The following is a 22,020-nucleotide window of genomic DNA, read 5'->3' on the forward strand; positions in this document are numbered from 1 at the left end:
CAGTCTCAAGGACTGTGAGAACTTGGGCAGGTCACTCTCCTCACCTCTCAAGCCTGAGCAGGGTGAGGAGTCACACTGGGAGGGAACTTAGAGTCTACCTGATCCATAGTTTCCATTCTTTTTTTTTTGTCTTTTGTCTTTTTTCCGTGTCCGGCAACAGATCGGCAACAGATCGCAACCCTCAGTGTTGCCCCCGTACCGGACCGGGGACCGGCAACGGGATTGCAACCCTTGGTGTTGCTCCCGCGCCTCGCTCAGCCAGTGAGCGGGAACCGGTCTGTATGTGGGATCCGAACCCTCGGCGGGAGCGCCACCGCACTTCCCAAGCGGCGCACTTATCCAGTGTGCCACCGGGCCGGCCCCATAGTTTCCATTCTATGTATGAAGAAACTGAGGCTCAGCAAGAGGAAGGTCTTGATGAAGGTCTCAGAGTCAGGGGATCACTCTGTGCCAGGCCCTGCCGTGGAGCGTGCTGGGCTGGTGAGAATGTGCCCGGAGGCACCCACAGCAGGGAGAGGTCAGCTCTGGGGTGGGGAGAGATCAGGCAGGCTTGTAGAGGACATGCTGGTGCTAGTGCGGAGTTAAGGATGAGGAAAGGGGATCCAGGTGGAGCAAATGGGGAACCTCCTGCCTGGAGGCTGTGAAACCTCCTGGAGGAGGTGTGAAACCACCAGAAGTGACAGGGACTAGGACCAACACTTGGACCAGGAAGGGTGTGGGGGTTGCACTGGTGTGTCCAGGGACAAGCTTGAGGACTTGATAAATTTGAGGACAAAGAGCTTGGCTGTTACTTCATGGGCTCTTGGAGGGCCACACAGGGGCTAAGGTGTGTGGGGAGCAGGGCAGACTTCCTGAGGTGCCCTGGGGGTACCCAAGACAAGCCCTGAATTTGGCAGTTGTCTGGGCCAGGTGTGCAAGTCCACAGGGCCACCTGCTCTCCATCTCTCTCACTGCGGTGTGAACTTGCCTAGCTCTTTCTAGCCGGGGAAATAGTGGGGGCAACCTTGTGGGCCAGGACCAGTCCCACAACCACTCTCTGACTCCTTCCAAAGCAGCCAGGCTTTGTGGTCAAGGACTCACATTCAATGGGGTGCCAGACCCTGCTGGTCTTCCTGCCTGCTCTCTCAGGCCACAGCCGCTATCTGGGCCCGAAAGACTCAGGTCTCATGGTCCAACTCCCACATCAGCCTTCGCAGGCAACCTACACCTTCATTCCACTCCAAAGTAGGTCCTGCCTCCACGCACTTCTAACAGCTCCCTCAGACTTTGGGAAACTTTGCTAGAACATTCTCATCAAGCTTCCTCTATCCTCCCCACTGCCCACTGCCACTGGGGATGTACAGCTCTTCACTGCATGTTGGGAGAACAAAGCAAGGTACCAAAGGACGTGTAGTATGTATGTCTTCAAATGCACAGAAACATCTGCAAGGATGTTTGCAAGATGCTAGCAGTGGTTTCTTAGGATGATGGAATTTCAGGTGATTTTTTTCCTTTTCATCTTTTTTTTTTTTTTTTTTTGTGGCTGGCCGGTAAGGGGATCCGGACCCTTGACCTTGGTGTTACTAACACTGCACTCTAACCAACTGAGCTAGCTGGCCAGCCCTTCTTTTCATCTTTGTACTTTTATTGGTTGCTTAAATTTTCTAAATACATATTACCTTTATACTCAAATAACAAAAAAAATTTCCATTTTGAAAAAAACAAATTGAGAAATGTAGGCACACCCCAAATCGAAGCTAGAAGAGACCAGCAAATGCTTGTGCAGGCAGGGTAAGTGGCTGACTGGCTCCACAGTCCCTACAGCTCGTCATGGCACGTTCCACAGGGGCTGTTCTGTCCCCTGGGCACTCTAAGCTCCTGAAGAGCAGGAACCGAACTCATTTCCAGGCTTCTCCACAGATGTGGGCACATAGCAGGTATACAGTGTATGCGACCTCTTACCTGACACCACCGTTTTCTGATGCCCTGGCAGTCTATTTACGACACAGCAGCACATCAGATCCTATCATTCCCCTGCTTCCAGACCCTGCACTGTCTGGCCCCACCAGCTCCTCCGTCTTCTGCTACACCCTTTGCTCTCGTGCTCCAGCCGCTGTGCTCCTTTCAGGCCCTCCAGGGTTCTTTTCCCTTGCTGTGTGGGGTGCTCTCTCTGCAGACCTGTGCTCCTCATCATTGAGGTCTCAGATCAAATATCACCTCCTCAGAGAAGCCTCCCCCCACCTCTTAGCACATATTTCCCCTCACACACTATGCCACCACCTCATTTTATTTCTTCTCTGGCACCATGATCATCTGAGGTCACCTAACTTGTCCCCCTCACCTCCAAGCCTCCTTAGAGTACCATCCCTGCCTGGGCAGGGCCTTACTGGTCTGGTTCACCCGTTTCCCTAGGAACCGGTGGGAGACAGAGCCCAGTGCTGTTTCACACAGTAGGCTCCCAGAGAAACACCTGTGGGGTTGAATGACCTCACCCCAGACTGACTTGCCATGAGTCACAGTCTGAGGGTGAAACACCTGTCTTCTTCCATTTCCTCCAGAAGCAGATGGATGCAATCTGCAGCACTTAGTTTTGTTAATTGTCCTCAGCAGAGAGGATTGTCCTGGGCCTCTGCATAGGGCTGGCTTGCAGGAGTCCCCAGATAATGGCTGTTGAATGGATTCTGCCCTCTTAGCTTGACAGTCATTAAGCATTTAATCTGTGCCGGGCACTCTTCATCACCACCCTGTGAGGTGGGCCTACTTCCCCCACTTTACAGATAAGAGACAAACTGAAATGGACAGGCCCACAAGGGGCAAAGGTGGGACTTAAGCCCAGGCTGTGTCATCTCAGAGTAGGCACTCTTAAGGACTCCTGCCTCTGAACATGTCAGCTCCTAGGAAGCAAATATGTATGCCAAAGCCACGAGCACTGTGTCCTCTGGAGAGCCAGAACCTCTTGTTTTAGACTTAAACTAGCACACTGGAAAAACACAGTGCCTCAGTGATGAGGTTTCAGTGATGTGATAGTCAGAAACATGGCCTGGATTCAAGGGTAGGCCCAGCCACTTGCTATCTGGATAACCTAGTTTCTCTGCACCTGTTTCCTCCTCTGTAAAATGGGATCAGTACCCATATTTCAAGTCCGTTGTGTGTGAAAGCAACTAGAACAGATCGGGCCCATAGAAGGTGCTCACTCGAAATTGGCCAACTGAATCTGCAGATACCTCTAGCCAGGCTGGCACATCTGCTAGTACTGGGGGCGCTCAGAGAGCTGTCCTCCAACCCCAACTCTTGTTCAGTGAGGTCACTGCAGCAAGGTGGGGAGGGATGCCTAGGGCCATAGACCTAACTTATAGCCAAGTTGAAGCTAGAAGAGAACACTTCTTGGTGAGGTCAGACACCCCCTGATGTCCAAGGCCCTCTAGGGAAGATCTCAGAATCTGAAGCCACCAGATCAGGCTTCAAGTTTTACTCCACCATAAGCTTGGGCAAGTAGTATTCTCTCTGGGCCCTTTCCCTCACGTTTATAAACCAACAGACAAAGTCATACATTCTTCCCTGCTACCATCACCTCTTATCCACAAGGCTGACAATCAACCACAGGGGGCATATCCAGACTCAGCAAGGTTAAGCTCAGAGGGGGACAGATTGAGAAGCCCGGGGCTGCTTCATGTTGGATGCATACCCAGACCCGATTCAAGCACTACACAAATGCAGCAGGCAGAAATGAGTTTATTGCATTAGAAAAAACACCAAAGAAAACCAGCAAACACCCCCATACTAGACACAGTTATCAATTTGACTTTTCAAGGGCATAAAGGAATCTCAAAGGTACAAGCATTACTTCTGGGAGGGAGTGATGATCTCATCCCTCCTCTTCCCTGTCCCTTTAAACCAGTGGACCTCTGTGGAGGAGTCCACTGTGTGGTACAAGTACACTACTCACTTCGTACCCAGCTTGCCTCTTACACACCCACGTGGAGTTAGCTGGTCACAATGAACATGCTCCTGAGGTTCCAGGATAGACAGAAATGTGAGGGTGGGGTTGGGGGGCTCCTGGCCTCAGCTTCCACAAATAGTGATGGCATGGGGGGAGGGAGAGCTTGTCTTGCTGCAGAGCTCTGGGAAGACTGCTCACTGAACCCTTCATCTCTCCCCACAGACCCTAGGGCACAGGCATTGCTGGGCATGAAGGGGGTACGGTTCAAGGAACCAAGTGACTCAAACTCTCTCAGGGGAGATACTTAGACTAACTTCTCAGAATAGCCCTGGGTCTGAGGGGGAGGAGCAAAACCAGCTGAGCCTGGAAATGGGAGAGGAGAAAGAAGAGTTGTGATGCCCAGCACCCTTGGGAAAGAGATGAGAGGTCCGGGCAGAGAGGTCTGGAGCAGGAGCCTGGAAGAGAGAAAGGGCTGGGCCAGGCAAGCTGGAAACAGAAAGAACACTGGTGGGAAGCACAGCGATGGCCTCGACCAACTTGCTGCCCTCCCAGAGGAAACCCAGCCTCCAAAACGCATTCTCCTTGGGCCAGTAGATCAACATTAAACAACAGTCCCTGCTATTTTTTGCTCTAATTTATTACTGCCATGCACATTGACAAACCAGTGGGTCTTGAAAAGAATTGAACTGCTCACTCGTTTGGACTCCAATCTTAAAGTCCCAAAATGTCACTGGACATCCCAGCTGCACATGCCCCTGGTTAGGTCACAGGCAAACATTAAGGCAGAATGACATCTTTTTCTCTAGCTGAGATCCTGATGATGCCAACTGCAATGGCTAATGGCAAAGATAGCAGGGGATGGGGCCAGATGTGAGCAGCAGCTTTGTGGAGAAGAAAGGCCCTTGCTGCAAGGAGGACCCCCAGGAAGAAACAACATAATTCAAGTCTGAGAAGTGGCAGGGAACCAAGGCAGGAGGGGCCCACGGCTGTCAGAGCTGAGACGTGGGCACCTGGCAGCTCTTAGTCTTTTCTCCGCACTCACTTCCCCAGAAACTAACTAATGGGAGGCTCGTGTGAAGAAAGGGAATCTGAAAGCTTCTCCAGATCAGAGATTCCAGACTGTTCCCTGACTGTAATCTCCTAGCAGCAATAGGAAAATGCCCACTTGTGCCCCAAGCAAGCTTCCTTAAAATGAGAATGACAATGGAAATAATGTGTGCCTTTAAAACACATTTAGGATGATCTAAAACTCCCTATCAGAAACAACTCTAAAATTTTCTTGCCACCCTGATTCTCCACCATTATTCTTTCTACATCAGGGTTATTTTCCTAGAGCAGCAAATCATGTCCCCTTGGTCCTTAGCCAAATACGCATATTGGTCTGGGTAGATGGTTATAGTGACTGCAAATAACCTTCACCATTATTTGAAGACAAAAGGCCTGGTTTCTGCCACTCCAGCCCAGACTTCCATCAGTTATGACAGGTCAGCTATGCTGAGGAACAGCAGCAAGGCAGGTTTCCCAAAACTGATGGCAGAGGATTGGCAATCAGTGGAAGGAGGAATGGCTTTATCCTGTTTTCTCTGGCCTGATACTCGCTGTCACTGTCCCTTGATCCTGAGGCTCTGGCTGCTCCAGCCCTGGCGCCTTGGCCTTGCTTGGGGTAGGGGAGGGAAGGTGAGAAAGGCTGTAGCTAAAGAGTTCACTTAGGTTAGTCACCCTGAAAATGTTCCTATATGCACCAAATCCTTTGGTTCATTTAACACTAGAGAGTAACTACTTCCCGGTCATGGACGTTATTAAACTCATCTGGGTCCCACAGGTGGTGGCAACCTGGGTAGAACTGGATGTTCTCTGGAAAGAGGTTCTAGGCTGGGGCTCCCCCAAACTGTGCCTTTTGCTTTCTGCTTAAACAACCCCCCTCCGTTTCTCCAGTGTGGAAGACGCTTAGGAAACAGCGTCAAAAGTGAACTCACAGACAAGACAGCCTTAATAAATTAGTGTAATACTATTAGAAGGGGTGGCACTTTGTTCTGTTTCTTAACAGCATTGTCCTACGTACAGCCTGACGATCTCCTTCCCTGGAAAATTTAAAAGGCCGTCCCCTGGTTGTTAGCTCTGATGTAAAATTATAAAATAGAAATCTGGTAGGGTTTGTTTTGTTTAAAAAGGAAAAGCCCTGGTGAGGCAGAGCGGTCCCATGTAGTCCTGTTAGCTCTGGCCGTTGGGTCCGCCCATGGTGCTCCCTCCAGGAGGCTGGATCAGGATGGTGTCCAGGAAGCGCCGAAGTTCCTGTCCAAAGCTCCTGTGGGGAAACAGAGACGTGGGCTGGGTGGGCTCTGGGATGCAGTCTGCCTACAGGTAGGGAGGAGGGGTGGACGGTGGTTGCACCAGAACTGTCACACCAGGACAGAGGACCCTGTTGCCTCATTTAATTTTCTCTCCCTGCCCACACAGCAGTCTTTTTTTTTTTTTTTTTTTTTTTTATAAAAAGATAACCGGTAAGGGGATCTCAACCCTTGGCTTGGTGTTGTCAGCACCATGCTCAGCCAGTGAGCAAACTGGCCATCCCTATATAGGATCTGAACCCGCGGCCTTGGTGTTATCAGCACTGCACTCTACCGAGTGAGCCACGGGGCGGCCTAGGGCTGTGGGGTTTAACACACCCACTAAGGGACAGAAAGGCAGGGCTAGGGCTGGGAGATGGGCTCCTCAGCAGCCTTGTTTCCTATGCAAGTTTTTCCTGTGAGATTACTACGCAGGTATGAAAAACAGCTCACCCTACTGAGCCTGCTAAACCTGCAAGGATTCCTGTTGGACAGGGCCCTAGTTCAGAAGAAACTGAGTGAGAGTCAGCAAATGGACGTGGTCCTAGAGTGGGCAGAGGTTGCTGGAAGGCAATCAACAGCAAAGGGAGGGTGAGGGGTGAGATGGCTTTGGGAGTGTCAGTGTCCTTTCAGGTAACAATTCCTGGATGATGGCCCACCACGCACTTCCAAAGTTTGGACCCCATAAGGGCAGAAGGGGCTATAGAGTATTCCAGGAGAAAACATGTACCGAAGGCTGACTGTGCACTAAAAGGAATGAGGGCAAGTAGAACATTGTCCTTGAAGTAGTCAAAGAGCTCATGGTGCAGTGGAAGAAAGACAAACCGACAGTTATAAAACGAGCCACCCTCCTGTTTCTCTGACCTCCTCTCTGCTTGTCTAACACTGTATTTTAACAGGGAGCTTCTGGGGAGGGGCATGCCTTGTGCACAATGGAAAAGACAGACGATAGGGTTTTGTACAAACACCGAAGCCAGTGTCAAGTGGGTTTCCAAGTTCTGTGGTTGCACTTTGGCCAGGGTAGAGTTGGCCTAACTCCAAGAAGGGTGGAGGTACTACAGGTGCGCATCAGTGGGTGGAGAGAATGGTGGCCTCTGTGTTAGAACTTGCCATCAGGGCAGGCCCACCTGGGAGGGTTCTGCTGCAATTGAGAGGGCAGGTATGGTCCAGAGGAAGGGCACTGACTATGAATGGGGATTTTCAAGGTTGGCCATAGCAGGGGCAGAGATAGAGAACACACTTACGTGGAGAGAACTTCAGAGGGCAGGTCAGTGATGTAAGAAGGAATCTTCCTCCCGGTCAGGAACTGTGCCACTTCGTTGCTGAAGGTGTTACAGTTGTGTTCAAACAGGTTGTAGGCCTCACCTCTGCACATTGCGAGAAATGTTTGGAGAACATATGAGAAAGCCAGCAAGCATCTATGTGGAATACTCAAACCAGATGTAGAATGGTGAGCACAGCTGAATTGAGGACTGTGATTTTCCCTCTCTCACATGCAAATGTTTGGAGAACATATGAGAAAGCCAGCAAGCATCTATGTGGAATACTCAAACCAGATGAAGAATGGTGAGCACAGCTGAATTGAGGACTGTGATTTTCCCTCTCTCACATGCCAAAAGGACTGCTTGATTTGTCACTGTGGACCATTAAGAACTGATTTTTAAGGGAAGGATAAAATGAAAATATATGGCTCCCACAGTTTCAGGAGAATCCTTACGTTCACAAAATCAGAGCTCTAAGATAGAGTTTAAGCCTTATTGAAATTGCCTAAAACTTCTTTAAGAGAAAATCTGCTCATTGGCATTCCATCCCAACCCCTCTATAAACCCTGTTTTTGCTGTTAAGGACAAAGCACTCGGCCAGTACAGGTTGAGAACAGCATTTGCTCAGAAGGAATAAATAGTCCCTCTTTCCTCTAAAAGTTTCAGCAGAAAGTATTCTGGGATGGAATACCTGCCTTGGAACAACTTTGAGCACTTTTTTTAGCATGATAATTGGGTTCTCTTCATATTCATTCAGCAAAACCTGGGCCAGGCCTTGTGCTGAGTGCTCTGGGGGATATGATGCAGTGGTTGCCCTCTGTGGGTCGATTACCTAGTGGGGGAGACAGACACAACTAACCACCACCCCTGTCTCCACTCACCGGAACAGGGACTCCCTCAGGGAGGACAGGTACTCCCGAAAGATCTCTTCTGTGACTTCTGTGCTCCCCACATCAACCACAGAGTCTGGGGGCCCAAGCAATGTCCCTCCCTACAAGAGCCAACCCAAAGAAAGTCATTAAATCATCATCTCTATTTAATTTTTTAATGTGGCTTCTCACAGAAGACCACAACACTCTTTTCCAACAACATCATTTTTAACTATCAGAGCACACTGGTCAGATGAAGAGTGTTATTTCCTGTTTGTATCAAGGTACAATGAGCTTACAGCTTCCTGGTGACTTTCCATTGGCACATACTGGCAGGATGGCTAGGAAGTCAGTCTTCTTGTTTTTTGGTGGAGTCCTGGGATTCTCTTGCAGGTCTGATTCCTTACACTGTCCACTCATTCAGTTGATAAAAGAAACAAACCCGGAATCTGAGGTCTCCTCTTGTCCCCAACATGCCAGATCATGAAAACAGAACAGATGACTAGAAATGGTTCACACTTGATAGGCCATCTATCCATGCCTGTATTCATAAAGTATGCAGCCAGTTTTTCTTGTGACACACTTGGTTATCTCTTGTGACAATGGGAAAATGTGAAAGACCATGAGAAATCTGGCAGGCTGGCAAATATTTCCCCAATTCAGTTCTTTTTTGATCTGCGAGGCTAATCTAATGATGGTGACAGGGCTAGGGTATTAATGGCCCCTAAAAGGCCTACAGAAAACCCTCAGCCATGGGGTTAACAGACTGCCACAGCAGACTAACATAGAGACTGAGGTCCAGTGTGGAAACCAATGGGGAAACAAAAGGATTACCCAGGAGAACACTCCAGAGCAGACCTCTCTGAAAAGATCGTTAACTCATAACTATTCAGCACCTACTATGTGGATGACATTGTTCTAGGCATTAGGGAAAGCCTGTGGTGCAGGATAGATAATTATGGTACTTGGAGAATAATTATCTCAAAGTTGTAAGAGACAAAAGGTCACTATTTGAGCCCTATTATTCACTCATCTAACACTCATATAACAAATATGCATAGAGAACTTACTATATACTGTGCCTTATGCTATGCACGGGGGTACAATGTGGACAAAACAGATGAGATTCTTACCCTCAAGGAGCTTATAGGCAGGGAAAAAAAATTCCGCAAACCAGTGTGTAATTACGAGCTGCAATAAAGGTCGTGCTGGAAAAATACAGAATGTCAACATTGTATATGATGGGGATCTTCCCAGTCTGAGGAGTCAGGGAAGACTTGCCTGAGGAAGTGACATTGAGCTCAAATCTGAAGGCTGGAGAGGCAAAATCATGTGAAGGATCAGGGAGGTATACTGATGTCAGAGTACAGAGTATAAATGTCCAAAGTGTGTTCGAGTAATGAGAAGAGAGCAGGGGTGGGGGAGGGCACCACCTGAGAAGAGGCTGGCCAGAGACCTGATCAGATAGGGCCTAGGAGGCCATGCTGAGCTTTCTGGTTTTACTCCAAGAACCATGGGGAGAACTCTGACTTAAGGAGGGGAATACAATGATCAGATTTTCATTTTGAAAAGATCATTTTGCCTCCTGTGTGCAGAACTGACTGAAGAGGAAGAGTAGATGCAAGGAGACCAGGAGGCTATTGCTGTGCTCCAGGCTAGACAGGAGGGTGGCCTGGACTACGGTGAAAACTCTGGAGAAATGGGCTGAGATGAAGAGAGCTAGACTGATTTAAGATATGGTTGCAAGGTGGAACTGAATGGGCTTAATGAAGGCTTGTTAGACGAAGTATGCTGGGGGCCGATGAGAGAGGAAGAACTCGAGCAGGACTTCCTGTTGATGTGCATCAAACAGCTGCTCGATCTGTGCTTGTGCTCCTCCCGTGACAGCCCTTAGATAGTTCTGACAGAAATGTTTTGGAAAAGGGCTTGGGCTTTAGAGTCAGAGAGACCTGAATTCTAGTACTAATGCCTCTTATTGGCTCTGTAACTTTGGGTGACTCACTTTACCTCTCATCATCAAGATGAACGTCAGCTGAGTTCCTACTAGGAGCCAGGCACTGCATGGTGATGGGGGTGTAAAGGTAAGACATAGTCTCGGCCTGCAAGGAGCTTACACACAGTTCCCTGTGGAGACTGAGAAACAACTTGTTTCACTGTAACATGCTCAGTGGGAGACAGAGGGACCCATGGGTGCCCTGGGAGCAGAGAGGAGGGCAACTGGCTGTGGTATCTGGGAAAGGTTTTCTTGAGCCGAGTCTTAAGGTGGTTATGAGGAACTATGCCACAGGCCTCCATACACTAGGCTAGAAGCCAGAGGTACACAGTAGAAGCAAAGTTCCTGGTCTGCAGGGAGCCCCAGGAACTGGAGGCTGCAGGACAGGGTGTGGGAGAAGACACTCACCGGGGGACAGCTGGAGATACCACCACTGCAGAAGAAGAACTCATCCTTGTGCACAACTATGGAGGTATGCCTGCCACACAGAGAGACACAATGAGCCAAAAAACTTAAAACTTATCTGAGAAAAAGCAAACACCACACTGCAATGAGAATAATTCCTGCCTAAGGCTATGACTATGGTGACCAGCCTTATAAAAGTAAACAAACAAAGGTATAAGTAGGAATAGTGCCATAGATCAGGGTTTCTCAACCTTGGCATTATTGACATTTGGGACCGGATAATTCTTTGTGATGGGGGGGCTGTCCTGTACATTCTAGGATGTTGAGCAGCATCCCTGTCCTCTACCCTCTAGATGCCAGTAGCATCTTCTCTCAATTGTGACAATCTAAAATGTCTCTAGACACTGCCGAATGTCCGGCGGGCGGGGGGTCGGGGGGGGGAGCAAAATAACCCCTAATGGAGAACCAGTGCCTCAGGACTTGAAGATTTACAACACAGAGAGCTAGGTTTCAAGCTGGAAGCCACAGACTAGAACCTGAAATGTGTAGGGTGCTGCTTTGTTTCATAAACTAATCAGTGTAAGGAGTCTCCCTGCCCCGACCCCGACAACTTACCAGATGCCTTCCAGTTGTTTCCCTGTGGAGAAAAGAAGAGATTTAGCCACTTGGGACTAGACTAAATTCAGAACATCACTCAAACCCAGAGTAACCTCTTATAAACCTCCTGGGGGACTTTCTAGGGATGCAACTCTCCTCCAATAAGGTCCTCAGGTTGTGAAAAGCATGTGTTAAGTTGAAAAGTAATCAGGATCCAAAAAGAAAAAAAAAGTAATCAGAATCCTTTATCAGAATGAAAGACAAAAAACACTGGTATAAATGTACCTCAACTTTATGCCTGCTCTTTTTCCTTTATTGACCTTTGGGGTCAATTCAACTTTGCCTTTTTAATTTTTCTGTATCATCTACAGTAAGACTACAGTAAAACAATAAAAGCCATTACCCACTTCTTCACAGATCAAAACTTTGCAAATGCCTTTCATTTAAATAGTCAATGCACATTTACTCTACACCTGTGTACCAGAAACAGTGTTAGGTGTGGAAATGCAAACACAAACAGATCACTCTCCTGCCTTTAAGGAGTTCAAAGTCAAATGGAAAGACACACACATACACACACACACACACACACACGTAAGTAATTAAAACACAATGTTGATAAGCTCTACAACAGTGATAAAAATAAGGTGCTATATATAATAAAGATAAAGAACTACCTTCATGAACTCCAATGCAGCCAACGAATGAGAGGGGGCAGGGATGGATGTTTCTGCAGAGAACAGTATGAGCACATGCACGGTTGTAAAAGCTTGAAGGCCCTGCAGGGCGGAGCTAAGGGTGCAGTGCTGGCGATAAGAGGAAGAGTGGCCAGCAGGGCTGCTGGCAAAGTGGGTGGGTCTGGCCCAAAGGAGGCTGTCAGGCCACAGAGTGCCTTGATCAGATCCACTTTTGTAAAAGATAACTATGGGCACGGTATAGAAGACGAACTGGAGGGAAGACAGTAAAGAGGGCAGACCAGAGGGAGGAGGTCGTTGCGATAGTGCAGAGGAGATATTGTACACCAGTGCTTGGGAGCAAAAGATGTAGGAACACTATTAAACACGACTCGCTTACCTTTGGCTATAATTCCACATTACTGGTTTACTTTTGCTACCGCTACTTTCACAGTTTGCCCTGTGACTTTCTATTTTTTTTGGTGGCTGGCTGGTGCAGGGATCCAAACTCTTGACCTTGGTAATATAACATCACGCTGTGACCAACTGAGCTAACCAGCCAGCCCTTGCCCTGTGACTTTTTAAAGGATGAAACTCTCAGCACTGTGTGGAAGGAGGAGGTATGAATGAGCTTCTCCCTTCGCATGCCTCACACTGTTTCCTTTCCTAAGTAGATTATGGGATTCCAAATAAATATCTTGCCCTTTAAGAAGACTTTTATTTTTATTTATTTATTTTTTTAAAAAGATGACCAGTAAGGGCGTCTTAACCCTTGACTTGGTGTTGTCAGCACCACGCTATCCCATGTGAGCTAACCAGCCATCCCTATATGGGATCCGAACCTGTGCCCTGAGTGTTATCAGCACCACACTCTCCCAAGTGAGCCACAGGCCGGCCCTTTTAAGAAGACTTTTAAATGATATAACATTAACCTAATTTTCTTCTTTGGAAGAGACAGAAGGAATTATCGCCCATCCAAGACAACCTAAGGCTCAGCAGAGGTGTCCTTAGAGGTGGCTAAGAGTATGATCCATGTAGGTTCAGAGATCTTTTTTTTTTTGTCTTTTTTCGTGACCAGCAACGGATCGCAACCCTCCGTGTTGCGCCCGTACTGAGGTGTCCTTAGAGGTGGCTAAGAGTATGATCCATGTAGGTTCAGAGATCTTTTTTTTTTTGTCTTTTTTCGTGACCAGCAACGGATCGCAACCCTCCGTGTTGCGCCCGTACTGGACCGGGACCGGCTACAGGATCGCAACCCTCGGTGTTGCCCCCGCTCCTCGCTCAGCCAGTGAGCGGCCGGTCTGTATGTGGGATCCGAACCCTCGGCGGGAGCGCCGCCGCGCTTCCCAAGCGGCGCACTGTAGCAGTGCGCCACCGGGCCGGCCCTGGTTCAGAGATCTTGAGTGAGTTTACCCAACCCCTCTATGCCTCAGTTTCTCCAATACAGAGTTGTGTGACCAGTAATGATAATGTACATAAAGCGTTGCAGTATGTGGTACATAGAAGTTTGATAAATGGAAGCTATTATCAGGTATAATGGGAAAAAGGGAAAGACATCCAAAAGATAAAATAAATTCTACTTCAGGATTGGTGGGTATCTAAGAACAGATTTCAGCATCCAGCAAATTAACATGAAATGCTGTATCTATTTTATATATAAACATTTCATTCTTTGCTGTTAGTGTTGCCAAGCTAAAAGGAATAACAAAGGAAAATGAGGTGTAGCAGAGTTCTGCCTCCCTTCCAATTCCAGAGACCAGTCTGCTTTTCACTAAGAGATCTGCTGCTCTGGCCAGCAAGACCACAAATGGATAGAGGGATTCTGGCCTGGGGTTCCTGGGGTAGTCCCTTAGTGAATGTGGGGCAGGCTATGCTGTTATCCAAACTGAACTGAAATTCCAAAGAGGTTGATATGAACCAGACTGGACGTCAAAGGGGAGTGGTAATCTAATCTATTAACAAGCATCTTCATTTCTTCCTTTCTTTCTTTTTTTGTTACTGGCCGGTACAGGGACCTGAACCCGTGATCTTGGGGTTATGGGGCTGAGCTCTAACCAACTGAGCTAATCGGTCAGCCCGGACAAGCACCTTCAAATGCTGGGCTCTACTGGACTATAACGTAAACTGAGTTGGCTTCTGATCTCTTCCAGCTGACTCTAGAAGACCACACTGTCTCTTCCTCCTGTTTACTATATGTAAAATAGGGAGACACTGCATTTTAGATAGAGCTGATGTGCTCTTCTGGACTGCCACTTATAAGGCAGCTAGCTGTCTAAAAGGCAGCTGTTTATTTTTTTAAAGACACGTAATGATTCAGTGAAACTAGACAGATTAGGGATACTTGCTTTCTCTTATCTGTTCTTTCAGATGAAGCTTCTCTCATGCACTTTGAGAGGAACAATACTCTCACAAGGAGGAAGTTGTAGTGGTGAATAAGAACACAGGTTCTGGTGTAGACAGGCCAGGTCTGAATCCTACTAGTTTAATCAGGAGGATATAGTAATCACTACTATTTTCCAGACACTATTCTTGATACTAGGAATATATAGGTAAACAAAGAGACAAAAAAATCTTCATGACACTTACCAGGTGGGGGGAAGGAACAGTTAATAATAATAATAGTAATAAAAATCATAACATGTTAGCAACAGCAAGTGATACAGAAAAATCAAGAGCAGGGTCAGGGAGATTAGGAGTTTCAGGGATGATTAGGGTGGGCCTCTTTGAGAAGGTGACATCTGAGCAAAGACTTGAAGGAGGCAAGAGAGAGAGCCATGCAGAAGCAGGACACGCCACGTATATCTGAAGGACCGTAGGGAGGCTGGTATGGCTAGAATGGGTGAGTGAGAATTAGATGAGCAGAGGTAATGGAGGCCCAGATCATACAGAATCTTACAGAGGTCGAAAACTCTAAGCCTAAGCTGTCCAGTAGTAGCTGCTAACTACATGTGGCTATTTAAATTAAAATTTAAATGAAATAAAAGCACACAAAAAGGCCGGCCCGTGGCTCACTCGGTAGAGTGCGGTGCTGATAACACCAAGGCCACGGGTTCGGATCCCATATAGAGATGGCTGGTTGGCTCACTGGCTGAGCGTGGTGCTGACAACACCAAGTCAAGGGTTAAGATCCCCTTACTGGTCATTTAAAAAAAAAAAAAAAAAATGAAAGTTTTATAGCTACTCTAACTACCTTGGCTTTGAAATTATTTAGGTGTCTTTCTCTCCATTTAGACTTTAATTGCCTCAAAGACAAGGACAGTTTCTTATGCATCTTTGTAATTCCAGTACCTAGCAAAGTACCTGGACCAGAGATGCTACATGAAAATCTGTTGAGATGAGCTATTGTTTAGTTAGCTCTGTTGGATAACACAGTGCTACTGAGGCTAAAGTTCTTAACCCCAATCTTGGCTGCCCTAGCATATTATTCAAATGACTTTGCAACCCTGGCATATTGCATTCCTGGTCTGCTACTATCCTCTCAGATGCCCACACTCAATGATCCAGGAGGACAGCTGGCAGGGACAGATGCATCTACTCAAACTCAGTACTACTAAAATCTGGATTTCTGAAGAGAGGCCTTAAGAGATCATCCTGTCAGTTATTTTACACCTAAAAAACAACTCAAAAGTTGCAGGATACAAGCTCTACTTAATTCTCCTTTATATTCCCTTTATTGATCACTAAATGTGCCTGTAAGCTAGACATCACACTTCCTCCCTATTCGACTGCAATAGGGTACATTTAAGATCTCATTCATCCATAGACAAGGGTTCGGATCCATGTACTGGCTGGCCACCAAAAAAAAAAAAAAATTCTCATCCATCCATAGAATGGTTATGGGGACTACAGAAGAAAGATTCTCTGGGCTGAGCCCGTGGTGCACTCGGGAGAGTGCGGTGCTGGGAGCGCAGCAGTGCTCCTGCCACGGGTTCGGATGCTATATAGGGATGGCCGGTGCGCTCACTGGCTGAGCACGGTGCAGCCGGTCTCAAAAAGGAAAAAAAAAAAAAAAAAAAAAGATTCTCTTACTTATTCATTCTTTCATTTAATTATTCATCTACCAAACACTTGGAGCCAACAATAACATTTAAAATGGATTGATTGGATTTAAATCCTTTCTTAATTGAAAGTCCTTCATAATTATCCTTAGTCATACAACATCTTTCAGTAGAGGGTAGGGCAAATATTTATTAACACCAACAAATAGGTAAATAAAGATGCATGGTTTGTCCAGTATAAAAACAAGACAAAGCAAGATATTAAGATGAACTTGTCAGAGAATCTTAGGTAGAAATATATGGGTTGCTGCTCTGCAGCCTAACTCTTGGGAGAAAAAGAGCAATTGCCATGGCCTTGATAGGATGACGGGCATTGGAAAGTGGGGCTGAAATGACTTTAAAATTTTTTTGGCCAAGGGCTGGCCTGTGGCTCACTTGGGAGAGTGCGATGCTGATAATACCAAGGCCACGGATTCGGATCCTTATATAGGGATGGCCGGTTGGCTCACTTGGGAGAATATGGTGCTGACAACACCAAGTCAAGGGTTAAGATCCCCTTACCGGTCATCTTTAAAAAAAATAATAAATAAAAATAAATAAATAAATAAATAAAAAACTGAGAGGGTATTTTAATCCTCAAAAAAGGTAGGATTAAAACTACTTAGGGCTGACCCGGTGGCGCACTCGGTTGAGTGCGGCGCTTGGGAGCGCGGTGGCACTCCCGCCAAGCGTTGGGATCCCATATAGAGACCGGTCCACTCACTGGCTGAGCGCGGTGCGGGCGCGACACCGAGGGTTGCGATCCCGTTACCGGTCACGAAAAAAGACAAAAAGGAAAAAAAAAACAAAAAAAAAATTACTTAATATTCTGGGTTGCGATCCCGTTACCGGTCACGAAAAAAGACAAAAAGGAAAAAAAAAAACAAAAAAAAAATTACTTAATATTCTACTGCTGTGATTCCCCGAGTTAGTACAGGATTCTTTCCTATCATGAAAACAACTGACTCATGAGTTCTTTTCCTCAGTACTGAGAGGGTCCCCTCTTAAGTACTGCTTGTAGTCGGGCCTTGTAGCAATGTTTTGAGGTAAGTCTGCAACATCCCACAATTCACCCGGTTAGTGTTTACTGCATGCCAAGCACTGAGCTAGACTGTGGGAATAGAGTCAAGAGTTCTTGCCCCCATGGACTTTCCAGTCCAGTTGGGAGTGGGGTTCAGGGTTTGTGGACACAGATGAGAAAACAAGCAATTTAAAACAGAATGATGAATGCTGTTAAAGGAGAGTACAGGATGTTATCAGCACATAAAAGGGACACATGACCAAGATTTGGGGGGTTGGGGTCTAGGAAAGTTTCCTGGAGGAAGTAACAATTTAGTTGAGACCTCAAGAAAGAATAGAAGTCAGGCTAAGAGATGGAGAGAAAAAGTATCCGTGGCAGGGGGCATGGCCTGTGAGAAGCCTAGTGGTAAAAAGGAGAACTGAAGGTGTCCTATACTGTTGGGGTGTACATCAGTCCTTCTGCACTGTGGCTCTGCAAGAGAGTTAAGCCCCAATGCTCTAAGGTACCTATTGGGAGAATTGAGGAAGTAGTCACAGAAATCATTTTCCCTAGGGCTTAATTCTCTTGTAGAACCCATCCAGGGTGTTAAGCAGGAGGTGGGAAACGGTGAGGCTGGAGAGAGTAAACAGGAGCAGCATCAGGCAGGCCTTGTAAGCCACATTCATTTTCGTCTTGCCATAACAAAATTGCATGACTACTAAATTAATTCAGGGGATGAAGACAAACCACTTCATACAATAAACCATAGATCTAAAACAAAACACAAGAGTTGGCATTAAAACAAACAAAAAAACTCCCTCAAATTTGAATAAATTCTATTTAATCTTCAAGCTTGAGTTTAAGTCTCAATCAATCCTATAATCAACACTTACTGAGCACCTGCTCCGACTGGCCACTGGGACACACAGAGGAATGAGACAGAGTCCCTGCCTTCTAGGGGTTCAAGGCTCTAGTTGAAGCCTTCCTGACACATCCAGCCCACCACGGCCTCTCATTTCAAGGCCTAAAAGCTGCTGCACCACTCACTAATTTTGGCATCTAATCATAATCTCTTTTGTACTGTTACCTAATGTTGTACGTGTACATACATTATTTTTAGGGAAATAAACTTGAGGACAGAGTTCATGTCTTTTATTTCATTACTATTTGTACTACAGAATTAAGCAAGGAACTAAGTAGAGAATAATATCTCAAATATTCATTAGATTGTATTCTACCAAGAAACATATATATTTTATGTCTCCAAGTCTTTAAACCTGAGAACAATTTTGAGATGGGCTTGTAAAGAAAAATAAATGTGATGCACACATACAAAACTTCAGATCAGAAAATATGAAGTACCTTTTTTTTTTTTAAAAGATGACTGGTAAGGGGATCTTAACCTTTGACTTGGTGTTGTCAGCACCGTGCTCACCCAGTGAGCTAACCAGCCATCCCTATATGGGATCCGAACCCGTGGCCTTGGTGTTATCAGCACCGCACTCTCCCGAGTGAGCCACAGGCCGGCCCTGAAGTACCTTTTAACACAATTTAAAAAACCCCACAGGCCTCTGCATTTATCTGTATGTACTTTGGCACAAAAGGAGGTCAAGAAATTTAAGAACAGCCAAAATTATTAAGCGGAGGAAGTGAAGGACAATTATAATAGCTAATTATCTTAGGCAAACGGTGACTATGAAAAAAAAGGTACAATCAGGATGTCTGCTCAATTAGAAAGCTACAGATAATTCTGCGATAATTTTCATGGTGAGTGAATAACTGTGGAATAAGAAAACCTTCATGGAAGGCAATTCTAGGAGACTGAAAACAGGACAGGGTAAAACTGTGTTGTCTACATTGTTTTGGGGAAGAGGGGTATTACCTTGGGCCTTATCTAGTCCAATCTTGAACTGTAATAGAGATAGCAAAGGTTTTACAATGGAGAATAACGTAACTGAAGCATGAGAGGTTACTGCTGATGAGGTTACACGAATTTAGTTTGAGAAAATGAAAGCTAACTGGGTTGCCCAGTTAGCTCAGTTGGTTAGAGTCTGGTCTTATAACACCAAAGTCAAGGGATTGGACCCCCTTACTGGCCAGCACTGCCCCCCCCCAAAAAAAAAAGGAAAAAGGAAAAAGAAAGGTAAGAAGTACAATTATAAATTTAGAAGATTATGAATGGCACATACACATTGAACCCCGTCTTTTTTTCTCATCCAAACTTGAAGCATTTGGCTAACAATGCCTTTACAAACTTGAACAAGATACCCACTTCACATCAATTATATGGGAACACTTTACACAGTAGAGGTGGTATGGCCAAATGACTGAGAACATGAGCTCTGGAAATCAGACTCTATGTGGTCATAACCCCACTCTACCAACTACCAGCTGTGGGACCTGGGGCAAATTTCTTAACTCCCTATGTCTCAGGTTCCTCAACTGGAAAATGGAGGTAATAACAGGACCTTCTCACAAAGCTGTGGTGCTGATTATAACACACACAAAGAACCCGGAAAAAATGGTCTGGCACATGGTAAGAATTTACTATAAAAATCAGGAAACAAATTTATTTTTTATTTTATTTTTTAATTTTTATTTTTTTAAAAGATGACCGGTAAGGGGATCTTAACCCTTGACTTGGTGTTGTCAGCACCACGCTCTCCCAAGTGAGCAACTGGTCATCCCTATATGGGATTCGAACCCGTGGCCTTGGTGTATCAGCACCGCACTCTCCCAAGTGAGCCACGGGCTGGCCCTATTTTTTATTTTTTTAATTTATTTTTATTTTTTAGTCTTTTTTTTTGTGACCGGTAAGGGGATCTTAACCCTTGACTTGGTGTTGTCAGCACCACGCTCTCCCAAGTGAGCCACGGGCTGGCCCTATTTTTTATTTTTTTAATTTATTTTTATTTTTTAGTCTTTTTTTTTGTGACCGGTAAGGGGATCGCAACCCTTGGCTTGGTGTTGCCTGCACCGTGCTCAGCCAGTGAGCGCACCGGTCATCCCTATATAGGATCCGAACCCGCGGTGGGAGCGCCATGGGGCCGGCCCTAAATTGATTTTTTAAAGGCTTATATATATTCAGCAATGGAAAATGAATGTATGGCTACTAATAGAAGTGGGACATACCCAACTTTAAGGTTAGTGGAGTCTGAACAGGATGAACCAGTAAGGTAGTGCCCATTTTTCATAAATTTTCACCTCTAGAAAGTAATGACTGTTGGCTTTCCTAACCCTTTCTTCATTACTTTTGCAAAACGCATAAAAGCAATATGGAAAAAAGAGATAGAAAAGAGATAATTAGATCTGCAGGCAAGGTGATGTCCTCAGAAACGCCACTGTGATCCAATGGGACAAACTGATGATGTTCCCACCCTTCTAGGATTTCACATCTATTTAAAAGAGTGGGAGATGGGGCGGGGGCAGGTCTATTACTTCACCTTCAGTTATGGCACTTTTTCCTCTTCACTCCACTGTACTCTACAAAGGTCTTCATAGTTTCAGTACCAGGCCAGGCTCTTGCCTGCCTCAGGGCCTTGGCAAGTTGATCCCCCTTCAACTTGGAACACTCACTGTAACTTCCTCGCCACCCTCCTGTGGCTGCTTCTTCCTCACCCTAAATTCCCAGCTTAAAAAGTTGCCACCCGTGATACCCTTATCTAAAGTAGGTCTCTCTTGTTATTTTCTATTTCAGCACCCAGTTTGTTTCCTGCACAGCATGGCATTTATCACAATTTGTAATTATTTTATTTGTTTACATATTTATCTATTTTTAATGTCACCTCTATTAGTTCTATGAAGTCAAAAAACACCTTTGTTCATTATGTCATCCTCAGCTTAACACATTGACTAGCACAGTAGGCACTCAAATATCTATTGAATGAGTGAAGCAATAATCCCTAAGGCCCCTTTCAGCTAAAACCAATAATTATTAAGTAACAAAACAAAAAATATCCATTGTAAAGGGGGAGGCTTTTACTTCTGGGTCTAGGAAATATCTAAGTGGCGCCTTACTATGATCAAATTAACCAATGGCTTCATTCCAAGAAGTTTAGTTAGAACTTGACTGATGTAATCTATTAATGAGTAACACTCTTCCCAAACAGTGACTTTGTAAGTTTTGCTTTCAGATTTGCCTTACTCATTTTAACAACTGGTTTTCTAGGCCCAAACTTTTGTCCAATAATGGGATGGTTACATAAGAATTATCTGAGAAACTTAATAAAAATACAGATTTGTAGATCAAAATCCAGGAGATTTTGATTTAGTATTTGTGAAGTAAGGCTCTCGGATCCATATTCAGTTACTTAAAATGTTTCTTATTTTGAACAGATATTACGTTTAAACAGTACACAATCCAAAAGGTAAGAAAGAGCTGGCCTTTAGCTCACTTAGGAGAGTGTGGTGCTGATAACACCAAGGTCGAGGATTTGGGTCCCTGTACTGGCCAGCCGCCAAAAACAAACATGTAAAGCACTTAGAATAGTGGAGAAAGTTCTCAGTAGATGTTAGTTAGTATTGTTAGAACTATTTGGGCTCCCAAGACAGGGTACCACAAGGGTACCAATTCTCAATACTACAAAAGCCTGAAAGCCCCACCCTGGCTGGCTCTGGGTCCCATCTCAGATGCAGTTATTTGATACTTTTAACCACATGCCAGGCAAACCAATGGATCCCTCTGCCAGCGGAGCTTGGACGCACTTGATCCACGTGAGGCCAAGGGCCTCCTGCAGCCTTTCTGAAGGGCTGCCCAAGTTAGCGGGGCACGCCATGAAACTATCTCCACCGCAGCAGGGGTTGGGGTGTGGGAGAGAGAAAATGGGTACAGGGAAGCTGATGGAGTTCGGATATTTTATCGTCCCAGAACTCATGTGGAAATTTGATCCCCAATGTGGCAGTGTTGGAAACTGATTGAGTCGTGGGGGTGGATCCCT

At 45.8% G+C, this 22,020-nt stretch overlaps 1 protein-coding gene across 1 annotated transcript in view; it reads right to left on the reverse strand.

The window, feature by feature from the left end:
- Positions 1 to 3,691: 3,691 nt before the first annotated feature.
- Positions 3,692 to 22,020, reverse strand: part of DESI1 (desumoylating isopeptidase 1) — a 20,075-nt gene continuing 1,746 nt past the window's right edge. The window contains exons 2-6 of the mRNA XM_008574213.1: positions 11,391 to 11,412; positions 10,779 to 10,848; positions 8,390 to 8,499; positions 7,491 to 7,613; positions 3,692 to 6,224 (exon numbers count right to left, since the gene is read on the reverse strand). Coding sequence (XP_008572435.1) covers positions 6,131 to 6,224; positions 7,491 to 7,613; positions 8,390 to 8,499; positions 10,779 to 10,848; positions 11,391 to 11,412 — 419 coding nt within the window. The 3' untranslated portion in view covers positions 3,692 to 6,130. The remainder of the gene's footprint in view (positions 6,225 to 7,490; positions 7,614 to 8,389; positions 8,500 to 10,778; positions 10,849 to 11,390; positions 11,413 to 22,020) is intronic.

The sequence above is a fragment of the Galeopterus variegatus genome, unplaced genomic scaffold (genome assembly GCF_000696425.1).
Source record: "Galeopterus variegatus unplaced genomic scaffold, G_variegatus-3.0.2 Scaffold55, whole genome shotgun sequence".
In the NCBI taxonomy this organism is placed as follows: domain Eukaryota; kingdom Metazoa; phylum Chordata; class Mammalia; order Dermoptera; family Cynocephalidae; genus Galeopterus; species Galeopterus variegatus.